Source organism: Cimex lectularius, unplaced genomic scaffold (assembly GCF_000648675.2).
Source record: "Cimex lectularius strain Harlan isolate CLEC.00 unplaced genomic scaffold, Clec_2.1 scaffold26, whole genome shotgun sequence".
NCBI classification, from domain to species: Eukaryota; Metazoa; Arthropoda; class Insecta; order Hemiptera; family Cimicidae; genus Cimex; species Cimex lectularius.
In genome coordinates, this window is record NW_019392721.1 from 1,826,194 (window position 1) to 1,844,147 (window position 17,954).

Genomic DNA, 17,954 nt, shown 5'->3' on the forward strand with positions numbered 1-17,954 from the left:
CTCGGTGATAGACAAATACAATAAATTATTTATTGTCATTACTTTAATACAAAAGTTTCTCATTTCTTTTTCATTCAAGCCAATCCAACATACAACAAATATCTCACAATTTCGTGGCCTTTAGATCGATGTCCTTTGAGATCAAGAAGGTCTTGCTCCACAATTTTCGCTAATAAATACCGTCTTGACGCAGACTCCGCAGTCCAGAGACCAATGCCTCATTTGATACCAAATAATTTACCTGTACGAGTTTAATTTGTAATTCATTCACACAGAAAAAAAAACGAATATTTTGTTTCGACTTCCTTTGAGTTAAATAAAACCGCCTATGGTCAATGAAATTTGCCAAAATTTACCCCCTCTGCCATCGTGTTACAGCCATATAAAAACAGCAGAACACAAATTCACGTTTCACAACACTTTCACACAAAACCACAAGAATACCACTTCACTTTATGTAAGTATGAAATTCATAGTTCAAAATTTATATTTCCATCTTAAATTGTATTTTTTCTAATCAATATATGTTTTATAATTTACCCAGGCCCTGCAGATGACCCGAATAAAGGTTGAAACGTCGGCGAAAAAATTAAAAAGGTGTTTTTCTAAACTACCTCATCTTTGACAGCTCCTCAAGACTTCAAAAAATAACAAATATTTTTGTAAATATTTGTACTAATTTATGACTTTTAGGATGGCTGTACGATTTTATTTTTGTAACACGTTTAAGTGCCTATGTGGTTTGAAAGTTCTGGCTTAATTATTGCGAATAATATTAATGGCGAAAACTGACGATGACTAATGATGAACCGCGGTAGCCGAGTGGTTAGCATGAGAGACTCTCACGCCGCGGTCGTGGGTTCGATTCCCACCGTCGCCTCTGGCCCTTTTTTCCCGATAACCCAATTTGAACAACATATATAAGAATTCGTCATGGCTAATATGCAAAGATCATAAGGCAAATAGAAAAAAATAATAATAATAATAATAATGAAGCTAGCTGGATACGACTAATTTTTAATCTATATGACGGTTATGATAGGGTAAAATTGATAAATAAAATAAGCCATGATAAATATCGTTTTACGAGAGATAAACCTTCTAATCTTTCAATCATATAATTATCTTCTTATAGGTTTATTTAGAATTTTTTTAAATAATATTTACGATTTAAATATTTAGAAAATTAAAGCTAGAAGTGTTTAATAAGGTCAATAATTTACAAAAATTATTATAAAAAACGTTCATTACACTACAGAAAAGTGTTAACAATAATAAAAAAATTACCCATCAAACAAAATAACACCTTATTATTAATATTTTGAATGAAATTGCATAATTTCAAAAATATAAAACTTTGATTAAAAAGATTCTTGAATACGACTACTAAGGGAGAAGTAAACATTTTGAAGATTTATTAAAAATTATTAGAGATAAAATTGGGTAATTAATGAAACAACGGTATCAAAATTAAATCGGTGTTGGCTGACATCTGCTTGATAATATTGAAATAATAACAGAAAGCTATGACATTATATTTTTAATGGTTTAGCTCCTGTTACTATGAATATTTTTGTTAGCAAATGACAAAAAAAACATTAAATACATAAAATTTGTTGCCCTGAATTAAATGTTTGATATTTTTTCCATAATCCGCACGATTCTGAGCTGAAGTGTGGTCCTTGAATTTATCCCTTCCATCGACCGTTCCTATATTTGGATCAGTGACAAGCAGTCCAGTTCCAAACGATCAACGATGGGGCAGTTTTTTTCTCCAAGTTTACATGTAACTTGAAACCATACCGGTTAATCTTGGTAATGTGACGTTACACTTTATATTAACCATTGAATTAAGCAAGTTGTTAAAATACTGTGTTACCCGGGGCTTGTTAATTATCTTGCAGTATTATAAAATCTTAAGTGAATTAATATCAATTTGAAACGTTTTTTTGACTATTAATTAAGGTTTTTAGTTGAGATAAAAAAGTCAATGGNACAAATTTAACAACAATAAAGATGATTAAAATGAAATTAGTATATTGCATCAAAATATTCGAATGCTTTAAAATTAAGCATAATGGCTCATCCTAGTTACATCCCTGCAGTGAAAACAATGTTGCTGTTTTTTTTTTGTTTTTTTTTGGGGGGGTGGGGGGTTTTCTCATTTAAAATTTTAAAAACATTCTACTTGCGAGATTTATGTGACTCACTATCATCACCAGAATTTTAAAAAAATATACAAAAATGCTTAGAAGTGGTGGAAAATTTAACAAATAATCTATCGTGATTTTTATTTTTTTAAGGGATTAAAACAATGCCGAAACTCACCGGTAAAATTTGCAGAACCGGTATAATTTAGCACGTTGCTTTAACCTTCCTTTATCCCTGATGTTCCGTTAATTTTTTCAACAATACAAATACAACTCCAAAATGTAATTTGGTCCCGAAACAATAACAACAGTGGAATAAATCCGATTTTTAGATTTAAATAAATCAAATGTATGTTAAGTAATTAACGTTAGTTCTTGAAAGAAATGAATTATAAGCATATGGGTTTTGTAGAAATGATGAATGATGAAGTGAGTGTGGTGTTTAATCAGTTTTAAAAAGATAGTCCCTACTCACACAGTATCTTGTTTTGCAACGATCCGGGTTTCGAGCTCCTTAGCTCATCATCAGGTTGAAGGATTTCTACAATCACGTCTCTCGACATGAATTGCAAAAGTGAACCCGCTGATCACTACCAACGCGACGTTTCAATCAGAAGCTGGTTTTTTAATGGCGCTCAATTTGAACGTGCGAAAAGCGGGAATTATAACATAAATAACTATTTTAATAATAAATACTGGAAGAAATTAATTGTAAATTAATTATTAAAGATAAAAGATAAAAAATCAAAATGACGCTTTAATATTATTAAATTATTACAAAAATAATAACAATTAAAATAATTAATTTAATTATTTAGACGATTAATATTATTTATGTACATATTTAAAATGAATGTCGCGTTGGCGGTGGTATCAGCGGGTTCTCTTTTGCAAGTCATGTCGAGAGATGTGGTTTTGGAAATCCCTCAACCTGATGATGAGCTAAAGAGCTCGAAATCCGGATCGTTGCAAAACAACTTATTATGAGTAGGAACTATTTTTTTAAAAAGGATATGGGTTTTGTTTCAGCCAAGTAAGTAGACAAAATTAATTAATGACACTCCACTTCCTACACGTATTTGTAAAATTCAAACAATGTTTATAAATCCCAGGCGCTGAAGATGATCTCAATAAAGATCGAAACGTTGGCATGATAAAGAAAATATGTTTCTAAAACGTACGTTACACTAGACCGCACCTCACGATCACCAAATAATCATAACTTACAACTTTTATCAACATTAACCAATTAACAACAACAACAAATTAACCATTTTTTATTTCATTTTTAAGTTCAAATTAACAATTTATGATTTAACACTATTTTTGCAACAAATAAACCCTTTTTAACTTTAAAATTACCATTTGGAACTTTAATGTAACCCTTTTTCCAAATAAATAAAAAACTTGGGAGATGAAATGTCAGTAAATAAAGTAAAATTCCTACATTTGAAAAAATATTCAATTACTAAAGCATTTCATAAGCTATTTTATTTATATACATTTCTCAAGTTAATTTTCGTACGATATTAAAAAAATAATTATTTTATATCCAAAAAAATATTGAATTAATAGAAGAATCATTGGATATTATTCAATTAATTAAGGTTTTTAGTTGAAATAAAAAAGTCATTGTCACGAGCGGGAATCGAACCCGCGACCTTCGGCTTGATACGCCGCTACTCTACCAGTTGAGTAATCGTGACCCGAAGGTCGTGGGTTCGAATCCCGTTCGTGACACTGACTTTTCTATCTCAACTGAAAACCTTAATTAATTGAATGATATTAATTGGTCAAGCGGACCACGAAAAATAGTGAATTTGATTTTACATTTATTTGTATATTATGTTTAATTTTATTTGAAATTAATTTCCATTCTTTATGTGCCTACATTTGAAAAATTGAAAATACAAGAATTTCACCAATCATGTTTATATGTCATACCATGCCTTACATCATTTAGAAGATTGAGAAAACGGTTAGTTTGAAAAAAAGTTCATTCAAAGTTGAAAAATGTTAATTTAACAAAAAACGGTTAATTTGAAGTTGAAAAGGGTTAATTTAGAATTAAAAAGGGTCAGTTTGCCGTAAGAAAAGCTACATAGTTTCATTGGCGCACATGGTAATAATTTAGGCAATTACGAGTTTTGGTTCAGGAGGTCGGTTATTCAGTGCTAAAAAGCACATTATTTCATATAAAGCCTTTATCAACTGAGTTCATTACAACGCTGAAATATTTGAACTTATAGGCCAAGTTGTGAGTAATCACTATTCTAAAATACTTCAAAATTATGTCTCACGTTATAATGGTGCAAGATTTTGTCTAATACGTCTAACCTAAATTATCATTGATAATACCACAAGAAATCGAAAAAAGTTATTTTGATAGCACAGCTACACTCAAAGTTTTATATTTCATTTGGATTGTAAAGTAACTAATAATGATGGGCTAGAATGAAAAAAGAACGAGTTTCGAATTTAAAGAAACAGAGTCACCTTACTAAATTTACATTCATTACTTTTGTTCTGATGACTGTTACCGTCTCTAAAATAAGATCCTGTTTTCAAAACACTTGCAACCCACCACTCACAACTTTATGAAAAAGACTAGACTTCGAAGAAATTACACAGAAACTCTGAAGATGGTGAATTATCTACAGGCATCTGAGAGATTACCTAAGTCGACTAAAATAACGTTCAAATTACTGGAAAATGTAATAACAAAATTGTTTCATGCACAAGGCAACTTGTAAAAAACTTGTAAAAGTTTTACTGCCACCGTCAAATTTTAAGAAATTAAAGTGTAATAGAAAAATATCTGGTGTGACGAGGGTTTAGAAAAACATTTTCGTTATTGTGCCAACGTTTCGATCTTTATCTAGATCATCTTCAGGGCTCAAAGTGTTTGTTTTCTGTGAAGATTGTCATTACTGTGTGTCGTCTTGAGAGTGCCCAAAACAAAAATTATGTTAAATATTAGCATCATTAATCTACATTAAATCATCAAACAAGCCCTTTTAGATCCAAAATAAACGATACCGTTTAATATTAAGTGATTATAATCGTGATTTTGATAATTAAGTGATTTCATTAAGTGTTAGATGATATTAATAATTAGTGACATAACGTATAATGAAACACATTAAAAAATAAATTGCGATAATGTGAACGTCCTTATTCGAAACGTGAATTTCCTTATTAAAGTATGAGATAAAACCATTACTAATTTTTTTTAATTTTTATAAAGGCAAAGCATGAAATACGACATACATCCATGTTATTGCTAGTAACCCATAATTTTTTAATAATTTTAAAATATCGTTAAATTATTTCGGGAATCTAGTTTAGAATACGTAACATTACAATAACCACTTTCATTATTTGAAATTTTTATTTTTACCAAAAACGTAGAAGTATTATAATTATTTTTTTAGATAAGTCAAGGTCGTTTATTTTATTTAAAGTTGCAACATAAAAAAGACTTTATATGATTTTAGCATAATCCACGTTTTTATTTGAATATTATTTTTTTAATCAGGTCATAATGAGGTAGAACTTTTTCATTTTTTTTCCGGAGTTTCGACCTTTATTCCGGTCAACTTCAGGGCATAAAGTGTGGTCCTATTCTTGTGGGGCGATATTGGTTTTGTGAGAAAGTGTTGTCACAATACACAAAACCAATATGACACCACAAAAAAACCACCACACTTTAAGCACAGAAGATGACCCGAATAAAGTTCGAAACGTCGGCAAATAAATGAAAAAGGTGTTTTTCTAAACTACCTCATTCTTGACCGCTCCTCACGACTTTTACCAATTATGAAAGAATAGGTGTCTCAGAAACTTATATTTGAATATAGTTTGTAATTTTCAAATCAGCAAGCTTATATATTTTTAACAATGGGCAATGGGATCTTCTAACTACCTACCAAGCCACATCGAATATCCAGGAGCATCTTTGAACTCATTGAAGAATGGTGTCTGGCCCAAGTCAATACGTAAAGACTAAAGTACTACTGACATATAAACAAATTAAATATTTAGGACTATTCTTAGACAATAATCAGCCGAGGCATCTTCTTCCAAGGCTCAATCCACAATAACTAAAACTTCGAAGACTTGCAGGATTGAAATCAGACATAACGGTAAAGAACAAACTAACCCTTTAGTAATTTATTTGGGCATACAGAGCGGAGCTGAAAGGCAAAGCATTCAAATCAAAGATCCGCAGTCCTTCTTACTATGTCTCTAACCTCACAATGACAAATTTCCCTTCGTCCAAGTAATAGATCCGTTCCCGCTTCCTCAAGTGTCACTCCGATCTTTAAGTCCATCCTAAGTCTACTGTCCACTACCTCCAATCCCAAGAACCCTCCACTTCGCCTTGAACGACGACGGCACCAAGATCTCCTCGCCCTTAAAACGATAACAAACTAGTGCCAGTATGAAAGTTGATTTTTTTATGTTTAAGAAAAGTCAAATAGTATCTAACTAGTAAAAATTGTTTACTAGTTTTGCCAATTTTAAAGCTTGTAACAAATTATCTTAAACAAAATACACAATTATAAAATTATAAATTTGTTTGTACTAATGGTTTGATTTGTTGATTATAGAATCATGGTGGCAATAACCTGTACTTTGGTGGTGATCGTCTTATCTTTTTTCTTTTATCTATACGTTTGCCTCAAAAAAACCGAACGTTATTGGAGAGAAAGAAATGTGGGCAGCCTCACTGTAGAATCCATTATTACAGTCCTTCTTCCGATATTGAAAAATGAGCCCATACACCGAGGTTTCTACAACTTTCACAAAGCGTACCCAAACTACAAATTCATCGTCATGAATATTTTCAGAAGACCTATAATTTTAACCAGAGATGCGGAGTTTTTGCAAAAAATTATGATAAAAGATTTCCAACATTTCGTTGATCACAGTGAATATAAAACCGACAGGGATATAGTAAATTTGGGACTGTTCAGTCTAACGGGTAGCGAATGGAGGGGGCTTCGAATAAAAATGTCACCAACGTTTACGACCGGGAAGCTGAAATCAATGTTCGTCGAGATGGAGCCGTGCAGCAACGCTTTGGTTCAAAATATAGAAAAAACATGCGGAAAGCCCGATTATGACATCAGAGACGACATCATGACATACGCCATGGACGTGACGGCTTCCGTCATATTCGGAATCGAACTCAAAAATAAAGAACTAAGAGAGAAATACATAAAAGAAGCCTCAGAACTTTTCCAAACATCACCGATTATTATGTTCATTATGGGTGTTGCCTCTCAAATTCCAGTACTGTCTAACGTACTAAACATGAAAATACTGGACGAAAATAAAGAGGCGTTTTTCAGAAATATAATTACTCAAACATTCGAGCAAAGAAAAGCGAACAACTCCAATCGAAATGACTACATAAATCTTCTTTTAAAGTTAAAAGAACAAGGAAGCCTTGAGGTTAAAATGAAGGACCCTGACGATGAATATTTGAATACAGACAGTCTGCAAGTGGAAAACGTTGGTAATGAAAAATATATTTTTATGAAACTGCAAATGTGTTATATAAAAACATACAAAAACGTTAAAAACTAAACACACTATGTTTCTTCTATCATAATTGTATTTGTCCAAGTTCTTGACATACACGATACAGTAGTCATCATCAACGTACTAAATACCGGAATTCATAAAACACTGAAAACAACTTAAATTTACAGAATTAACTATTACCGACAACAAACAGCAATACACGTGTACTTAGATGCATTTTTTTCCTTTGTAAATATTCTATTTAGTTTTGAACAAAAATATATCTGTATTTATGTGTACTTATCATACTTATACACGGAGTCACTTGAACAGACGTCCGTACTTTTTGATGTTATCCTAAATGCCAAATTGTACTAAACAGTCCCTATTGTCCAAATTCTCAATTGTATTTTTCCGGTTAATTAAACTTTAATTATTATTCATTCAAGTCCATCGTATCTCATAAAATGTTAAACTGTTATGTAACTACAGACATGATTTTGGTTGAAAATGTGGTCCTTTTAATGAATTATAGACCCGTGTACCTGGCCAGTTATCAGAACTCAACATAAAAAAAGTTAAATTGTTTCCATTATATTTCGTGGTCCGATTGAAAAAATAACTTCTTCCAATTAATTACATTTTATGTAAGGTATTGTTGTCCCAGTGGATAAAAGTCACGATAGCTCAAGTGGTAGAGTAGCGACGTATTTAGCCGAAGGTCGTGGGTTCGAATCCCGCTCGTAACACTGACTTTTTTATCTCAACCAATACCTTACATAAAAATTAATTAATTGAAAGAAATTATTTGGCCAATCGGACCACGAAATAAAAAAGGGTTTAATAAGTAAAACGAAGTGTATCTTCACTAAAGCTCTCCGTGGCCATTTCATTCCTGATTACCCGACATTTGAAAAACGGCAAAAAGGAGGGAAAATTCGAAAGGTAGGTTGAGATGAGAAGTTGGTGTCCAAGTGGATCAAAGTCACGATAGCTCAAGTGATAGAGCAGCGGGGTATTTAGCCGAAAATCGTAAGTTCGAATCCCGCTCATGACACTGACTTTTTTATTTCAACCAATACATTACATTAAGTTGTATATTTAAAAAAAATCCTGCTCATCGAGAATGCATACCAAACATCGATTCTTGACAGATATTACTGCTCTTAAGTGTTTTGTATTTCTTATGTTCAATTTTGAACTAAAGCGTCTTTTTGGTCACTTTGTAACAAAAAAGAAAGGCTTCAAAATATCAAATTAAATGTTTAATATGTTCGTCTTCTTGAAGAGTGCAAGTCTGACATTGTTTTCCGACAGATTTTGCTGCTATCAACCTTTATGTTTGTTCTTATGCTCAATTTTGTATCCAGTAATCTATTTTTTAATTTGGGGATAGAAAATATCACAAAAATAAAAGTAAATGTTTAATATGTTCATCTTCTTGATGAATGCAAGTCTGACATTGTTTTCCGACAGTTTTTGCTGCTATATACCTTTATGTTTGTTCTTATGCTCAATTTTGTATCCAGTAATCTGTTTGTTAATTTTTGGATAGAAATTAAATATTTAAAATGTCCACCTTCTTAAATAATGCAAGCAAAACAGTGTTTACTGACAGATTTTTTTACTATCAAATTCATTGTTTTTTCCTGTTTTCTACTAAAGAATCTTCGTTTAATTTATTATTCTCGTTATTTTTTAATAGATGTTGCAAAATATTAATCTTTTCTTTAACGATTTGTGAAATAAAATGAAGTATTTTGCCATAAAACGTTAAATTTCCATTGGTGATAACTGACTATTTCGAAAGTAAATGCACATATTTACAGCTCGTTAGAAGGGCAAACTTTTCGTCAAAAACCATATTATCAGTCTCTTCAAAAGATTTTTGGGAAAATCGTTGTTAAAACTTTGTCAAGAACATTGGAAACTCGTAAAAGTTTTTATTCTAAGTGCTTTTGTGTTTTGTTTGCTTAAAATTAAATAAGAAAAAAAAATAATCTCAGAATTTTCAATGTTAATGGAATAGAATCGTGAAAAGATGAGGATGCCTGGAAAGAGAAATATCTCGAATACAATTGAGAATCAGATATTGGACAATAGGAACTTTTTAGTTCAATGTGACATGTAGGATAACGTCACGAAGTCTGTTCACCGGCCATCCTATAATCAATCACTTACTAAGAGAAAAATTTTCTACCTACCTAACTATACTCTACTTCCTGCATTTTAAACATATAACTTATTCGTACCTACATGCTTATACAAATATCAACTTCCTTCCCTACCAAACACTGAATATTATCTAAGAAAATCATCTATACATACCAATCTTACTACGAAGTCACTACTTCGAACGCTTGAGACCAAATCATTTAAGTAAGTCCTTAAAGTGCATATCTTCCTATTACCATATCTAACCTGTTTATTAATTCCATTATACTTCGAGGTCCGATTGACCAAATAACTTATTTCAATTCATTAATCTTTATGTAAGGTATTGGTTGAAATAAAAAAGCTAGTGTAACCGACACTACCACGATAGCACAAGTGGTAGAGCAGCAGCGTATTTAGCCAAAGGTCGTGGGTTCGAATCCCGCTCGTGACTGATTTTTTTTATCTCAGCCAATACCTTAAATAAAGATTAATTTGTATTACTGAGATTAGTTTTTCAAATATGTACTGTTCATTTATGATCACTCCTAGGTTTAAGAAAAGATCAGGACTAAACGAAAATTACAAAAACACAACTTCTACACACAAATAAAAAATAGAGTTTAAAATACGTGTCAGAGGTTTTTTTTTAATCAATGCATTTTTTCAGAGGTAACAGATGAAATGTTGACCGCCCAGGCTTTTCAATTCTTATCAGCAGGTTTCGAACAAATCTACAACATTATGGTTTTAATGCTAAATGAAATAGCACGACAAGAGGATATTCAGGAAAAAATTCGAAAAGAAATAGCAAAAGTCAAGACGAAAAATGGAGGGTACAATTACAGATCGGTTCGAGAAATGGTTTACTTAGAACAATGCGTACATGGTAAAGTCCTATGACATAGCTAATTATTAATCAAGCGAATTGTTAAATTTTAGCAACAACTCATCTACATTTTGTCAATGTCAGACGAGATAAATTCATCCTTGAATTCTAACGCCTATTGCACTCTGAGGGGACGAGTTTCGTTAATTTAACCCTCTTCTCAATTAAACTTACATATATACTAAAATTAATTATTTACTTTTGAATAAAAATAACTGTAACGATTGACAACATTTTTTAATAACCATTAATCCTTTTTTGAATTATATGATTTGATTTTGTTTGGAATAAACGTTCCAAAAAGAGCAATTTTAACTTATTTCTTATTAAACTTAAATATATTCTAAAATTAATTATTTACTTTTGAATAAAAATAATTGTAACGATTTATAACAGTTATAGTAATCTTTCAATTAATTAATCTTTATGTAAGGTATAGATTGAGACAAAAAAGTCAGTGTCACGAGGGGGATTCCACTTAACCTACTGTGACTTCGATCCACTCGGACACTAAGCGCTGAAGAGGTAGAGCGGCGACGTATTTAGCCGAAGGTCGTGGGTTCGAATCCCGCTCGTGACAATGACGTTTTTACTCAACCCATACCTTACATAAAGATTAATTAATTGAAAGATGTTATTTGGTCAATCGGACCTCGAAATCTAATGAAGTTATAATAATTTTTTAATAATCATAAATCGTTTTTCAGTTATATGATTTGATTTTCATTGGATTAAACATTTGAAGAAGACCAATTTTAACTTATTTCTTCGGGAAAAATGTTCCTATGCACTTAAATGCATCCATTTGTTAAAGTTTAAAGTAATACTGTTACTCAAAGTTAACAATCTGTTTTATTTTCAGAAACATTAAGGAAATACCCAGTTATACCATTCTTACTTAGATACTGCGTCAAAGATTATGTCGTCAATGATCATTTAACAATAAAAAAAGGGACGCATGTCGGCGCATCACTTGAGGGAATTCACAAAGACCCGAATTACTTCCCAGATCCTGAAAAATACGATCCCGACAGGTTCAAGCCTGATGAAGCATTTAAAAATATAGCGTATTTACCATTCGGGGCAGGTCCTCGGGTTTGCATAGGTAAATGATATATATTTATATTCTTTAAAAAAATTCTTATAAATGTTTGTTTTTTAAGCAATGAGGTTTGCCCTGATGGAAATGAAACTGGGATTGGCGAAAATCATCGAGAATTTCTTTATATCGCCAGGAGAGAAAGCTACATACCCTTTGGAAATGAATAATAGAAGTATGTTCATATCCCCTCGACATGGTTACCTAAAGATGTCCAAGATAGCAAATATGCAACAATAATGTGTTTATATATATATAAACTCTTTATCAATACCTTTGTTACTATAATCAATAATTAAAAATTCTTCTGTTTATTCTTTATTTATCATTACTGTTTTCATGTAAAACAATATTCAAGCGTTCAACACACAAAAATATTAATTACTTGTTCCTTATCAAAATAATATTGTACAAAAAATGTGTAGGGGTTATAGCAACTCGTTAAGTCATTTCAACTGAAGAAAAACTGTTCCAAAAACAAGCGCCGTTGGTTGGAAATGTTAACACCAGAAATCCGAACTTGGGAAAGAAGGCTTAAGAGACAAGTACTCGCGTTCTTATCCGGAAGTGTCCAAAGGGAACGTAAGTTACGAAAAAAGAAAAAAAAAAGAAAAAGCAGTAGATTTGTCCAGCATGGACATACTTTTCAGCAATCCACTGAAAGAGAAGCGAAATGCTTTAAAAAAGCGCGAGCATTTTGAGGGTTTTTTAAAACGCTCTTTTTTAAATGTTTTTAAATATTGTCATGTTTAATAACAATCAATTTACTGGCAATATCTTAATGTCCATAGATAGCTTGACCCTTGTTTTGTTTTCTCTCAGTTATTAAATGTATCCTACAGCAGTGCATATAAGCATTGAACGTCGCAAGGAGTTATTTTGCAGTTTGTATAATAAGTCCTGTTTAATAAATATATTGTTCTGTAACTGTATGTAACTTCGTGTATAAGTTACAGCCTTACAGACCATTCCCCCCATGCAGTACTTTTTTTTCTTTAATGAACATACCATGGAACTGGCTACAAAGTGAAATCTCACAGTCATCTACACACTACGTCTCATTCGGTTTTCTTTTCTCTATAAGTTTTGAAAAATAGTTTTAAAAATAAATATTTAAGTTAATCTATATTTAGATGGGATCTCGAGTAGCCGAATAAGTGTGTCAGACACTCGGCTTAGATCCTGCAGTTTAGGTTCGATTCCCGTTTCGCTCCCCCCCAACAACAAAAAAAAATCAATCCTCTCTGATCAATAAAAGTAAAGTAATTTCTGTTCAGAGTCAAGGAAGGTTTAAACTACTTTTCATTTTTCATACTATAATTTAAAAGGCACAGAGCTGGGATTTGAACGAGGTCCCCTTCCTCCTCCAGATAATATTCAAAACAAAATCTTTATTAAACTAGTTACTACCATGTATCACCGACAGTCATACGCATACTTCGTACTTTGTAAAGCTGTAGAAATCATTTAATTATAGGTTGATGTACTTTCAAGTAGTTGTAAAGTTAAAAGAGGCCCTAGAGGAAGGTGAGTTCGTTTTAAAAACGGTTGTTACTGTACAGCACCGTCCAATCTGTAAATACTTAGATTTTTTCCCCCATTTTTAGTGATGGTTAAGTATCAATATGTAAAGCTCTAGGTTTCAGGAAGTTGAGAATTAGCTAAAATTCTATTATTTATTAATCTTACTGAACTGGCATTGGCCCATTCCCCATGGAGTTCCCATGGATGAAGAGATACTTCTGGTNGGAATCGAACCTACAACTGCAGGATCTAAGCCGAGAGTCTGACACGCTTATTCGGCTACTCGAGATCCCATCTAAATATAGATTAACTTAAATATTTATTTTTAAAACTATTTTTCAGAACTTATAGAGAAAATAAAACCGAATGAGACGTAGTGTGTAGATGACTGTGAGATTTCACTTTGTAGCGAGTTCCATGGAATGTTCATCAAAGAAAAAAAAGTACTGCATGGGGGGAATGGTCTGTAAGGCTGTAACTTATACACGAAGTTACATACAGTTACAGAACAATATATTTATTAAACAGGACTTATTATACAAACTGCAAAATAACTCCTTGCGACGTTCAATGCTTATATGCACTGCTGTAGGATACATTTAATAACTGAGAGAAAACAAAACCGCTTCAGCCAAAACGCACATCATACCGCAGCATGTGTCACAACCTAGCAAAACCGCTCCGTGTGTCAGCGCCCCCGGGTGGGACAAATGCCCCCTTCCATCACAGAAGGTAGGTGAATTTAAATTTGGAGTGAATAAGAACTCGGCTCCTGATCTCTGCAGCGGACTGATCCTAGCTTTTCTAACTGGTTAAACCGTAAGTGCTTTTTGTCTCCACCGATTAAGCTCCTCCGTTCGCTCAATTATTAATTATTAATTGCCACAAGAAAGTTTGAGGCCTATTTATTTTTAGTTTGTATAAATTTTACCATTGAAGTAATAAATTTATTTTTGGTCAAGAAGGTTTTGTTTTGCTTTGGCTTTTCATTTTACTTTTCTTTATTTTAATTTCCCCCATGCTTTCATCACAGCGCACTCTGCCGATTTCGCTGTACGTGGGCTTTGGAAACTGCGAGCCATTTCCCGGACTTAAGGTAAGTTTAGGTAACCGAAGTCCGTCGCAGGATAGAGCAAAGTTGACTAGCTCGAAATTTGCGTGAATTGAAAAAAAATGCGTGTGTGCGAATGTATGTCAAATAATTATGGCCGCCAATCAAATTTTCCTGAAATAAGTACCTATTGTTAATTTGATAAGAATTTAATTTTGACACTGAAATTGTCAATTCTTTCCTACTTGAAATTTTGTCTCATAAATTATTTTAAAATTTTAACTAATTATTATTTTTATCTAAGGTTTTGGTTGGGATGAAATGTAGTGTCACGAGCGGGATTCAAACCCACGACCTTCCGGTCAATACACTGCTGGTCTATCGTGAATTGGAAGCTTTATTTCCCTCGGAACGTCGGATCAGAAGTATTCCCACTTATGGCCTACTAGCGTTCTTAAATAGTAAGTCATATCCTCCCTGGATGTTTCTCTGATTTCTAACCCGTTTTTCATGGCTTCCTTGGAAGCCTTGTCAGCTAATTCATTTCCTATTATGCCAGAGTGCCCAGGAACTGACTCCAAAGAACTTTTATGTTCCGTCGAAAAAGAGGATACATAAAGATACCTTGGAGGGTGCGTCAGTGGCCGCAACGGTTTAGACTTTGACACGGCGCTCATCACTGAAAGGGAAAGGTCCCGGGTTCGAATCCAGCGGCCCTGCATTCATTTTATTCATTTTTTCAAAAACACCAGCACCCTGAGGGTTTATATGCCCTTTGCTGTTGCGATCCCTCGTAAAAAAAAAAAGATACCTTGTACGATGGGGCAGTAGGAAAACGGATCTTCCAAGGCCTGGAGGGCACATAAGGAGTCAGAACGTTTAAGTTGGTGCAGATAGGGTTTAGCGAAATAAAAGGTTTGGTTTGCTATATCGTTGCAGGTGAATAAAGCAAAAGCAAAATATAAAAAAACATGGACGACTAAACGAATTAAAATGAATAAAAAATATTTCCAAATAAATTTTTTTGTTACAAAGAATTTTCTATTTGATTATACTATCAACATTACCTTGTGCTGTAAAATGTTGGATCCGTGAGGTGCGGTCAAGATTGAGAGAGCGTAGAAAAACACCTTTTTAATTTTTTTGCCGACGTTTCGACATTTATTCGGGTCATCTTCGGGGCATAATATGTGGTGCAAATTCTTGTGGTGTCGTATTGGTTTTGTGTGAAATTGTTGGGTTGAATTAACTAAAATAAGAACAATATGACACAATAATAGCACTACACTCACTTTATGCCCTGAAGATGACATTCGAAACATCGGCGCAAAAAAAAATGAAAAAGGTTTTTTTCTAAATTACATCATCCTTGATCGCTCTCCACGACGGAGAAAACAACATAACAAGGGGGGGGTAAGAAACAGAAGAATCTTTGACGATCAGACTAAAGTGGATCAAGGACCAGAATGTTGGAAGAAGTGTCCTGTCTTACGGAATGAGTACCCAAAATCATAAATGGATTATCACTCACCTGGGATGAGGCTGAAGGTCGCTATACCCCTGAAACAAAAAATTTAAAAAAATTAATAAATCGTATTTGGTTTTTGTTGGTTTTTTGATATTGCAATTTATTTAATACTCCTGTCTCTCCATTTAGGAATCATTTATCAATATAATTTTACGTAAATGTAATTATTTCATTCAATTCATTAGATGATGTAAAGTATAAGATTAGGTAAACATTAGTACACAAATTTTCAAAATTGATATATTTGGCACTCTATTAAATTATGTATAGGATAAGGGCTGAAGATGCTTACTATATAAATGAAAAGCTTTCCGAATAATGTGATAAACAGTTTAAACTAAAGGCTTTAAAAAATTAAATTTCTACAACTTTCAATTGGTCTCGTTCATATGAAAATACGTTTCAAATTATAATATCAAACTCATTGAAAATAAAAATGATTGGGTGTTCGGACTTGTCGACTTGATGTTTTTTAATCTACTGGTTCAACTTCGATTTCAAAAGATTTCAATCCTTCCTTCGAAATTGCTTTTGATATAATATATATTCATTTTTTTCATGAGAACCTGGACCGCCTTCCCCCTACAAATTAAATTGTTTCGTTAAATCGTAGTTGATATTGCTTGATGATATATCGTGACATATATGAGTTTTTGTTATGAGAGTATTTACTGAATTAAAATGAACAAAGTTAAAGAAATTAAAAAATTATAAACACACTTGAAAGAACATGAAAGAAATAAGAAATAAAGAAACAAATAAAATAATTACGCATATGAATAGATAAACGAACAGACAGATTGAAATACAGGTATGTTAATAGGTATGAGCATGAAGATAGATAAATAAAGTTAAACTTCTGTTCCCCCATATTTTTTAGAACTTTTTTTTAAAAACTCCGTTGATATGTAAACTTTTATGTTTTGTCTAGTTTCTTCTTAGTAGAACGGGGGGCGTCGGTGACCGCAACGCGTTGGCACGGCGCTCATCACTGTATGGTAAAGGTCCCGGGTTCGAATCCAGCGGCCCTGGATTCGAACCCGACAAACTTACAAATGGGCTTCTTTTTTTTCAAAAATACCGGCATTTTTAATGCTTAAGTTATTTCTTCCAAAGTAATGTGCGTTCCAATTCGATTAATATTTTTGGTTTATTTCTTTTGTTAATAGATGGACTTTTTTGAATTATCTTTCAATATTCTGGCTGTTTCTTACTCCCTATTATTTTCTATTTTTGATGAGAGTTAATTTAGCTTCTCTTCACCTACTAAATTTAAGGTTTTTATGGATATTTAAATAATTTTTTGAATGCTTAAGTTATTCCTTCCAAATTAATATGTTTTCCAATTAGATTAATTTTTTGGTTTATTTCTTTTGTTAATAGATGAACTTTTTCGAATTTTTCTCTTTCAATCATCATTTCATTCTTCATTTTGGCTGTTTCTTACTCTCTTTATTTTTCTCCCCCCCCCCATTACCATCCATAACCATCCCTAAACTATTCAAGCTGTCATACGCATATAGATATGAGCTTTTATGGGAATTAATTACTAATAACCTTAAATAATAAGGTAATTACTCCACTTGGGGGCATCGGCGGCCGCAACGGTTTAGGCGGTGATACGGCGCTCATCACTGTAAGGTAAAGGTCCCGGGTTCGAATCCAGCGGCCCTGCATTCGAACGCGACATACTTACAAATGGGCTTTTTTTTTCAAAAAACACCACCAAAAACCCCGAGGGTTGATATGACCTCTGCTGTTGCGAACCCTCGTAAAAAAAGTAAAAAATAATTAAGTTATGTTTCTTCATTATTATTATTATTCTGTAGCATTTAGTGACCGTTAATTAATGATTATTTAGAGATCGCGAGATGCGGGACATTTTTTTTTATCGTGCTAACGTTTCGATCTTTATTGAGATCATCTTCAGGGCCTAAAACAACATATCTATGATTGCAAAAAACCCAAACAAAACCCTACAGCACTGGCTACTCACCATGTTAAACACTAGCACAATTTCGATTTCA

At 32.7% G+C, this 17,954-nt stretch overlaps 2 protein-coding genes across 3 annotated transcripts in view; one reads left to right on the plus strand and one right to left on the minus strand.

Moving 5' to 3' along the window:
* LOC106664028 (acid sphingomyelinase-like phosphodiesterase 3a) overlaps positions 1-17,954 on the minus strand; it is a 794,759-nt gene that overhangs the window by 696,557 nt on the left and 80,248 nt on the right. Inside the window, exon 2 of the mRNA XM_024226658.1 lies at positions 15,931-15,959. The gene's annotated coding sequence lies outside the window, so the exon portion shown is untranslated. The remainder of the gene's footprint in view (positions 1-15,930; positions 15,960-17,954) is intronic.
* Positions 1,724-12,145, plus strand: LOC106663983 (cytochrome P450 6B5-like). 2 transcript variants are annotated; one of them, XM_024226650.1, is made up of 5 exons: positions 1,724-1,815; positions 6,761-7,674; positions 10,507-10,725; positions 11,588-11,830; positions 11,889-12,145. In XM_024226650.1, the coding sequence occupies exons 2-5, from the start codon at positions 6,768-6,770 to the stop codon at positions 12,062-12,064; spliced, it is 1,545 nt and encodes a 514-aa protein (XP_024082418.1). In that variant the 5' UTR covers positions 1,724-1,815; positions 6,761-6,767; the 3' UTR covers positions 12,065-12,145. The 2 variants fall into 2 exon arrangements, with proteins under 2 accessions (XP_024082418.1, XP_024082419.1); XM_024226651.1 differs by having other exon boundaries at positions 1,732-1,815; positions 6,764-7,674.

Coding starts and splice junctions, on each gene's coding strand:
- LOC106663983 (XM_024226650.1), top strand. CDS start 6,768: ATGGTGGCAATAACCTGTACTTTGGTGGTGATCGTCTTATCTTTTTTC. Junction 7,675..10,506: donor TCTGCAAGTGGAAAACGTTG/GTAATGAAAAAT, acceptor GCATTTTTTCAG/AGGTAACAGATGAAATGTTG. Junction 10,726..11,587: donor CTTAGAACAATGCGTACATG/GTAAAGTCCTAT, acceptor TTTTATTTTCAG/AAACATTAAGGAAATACCCA.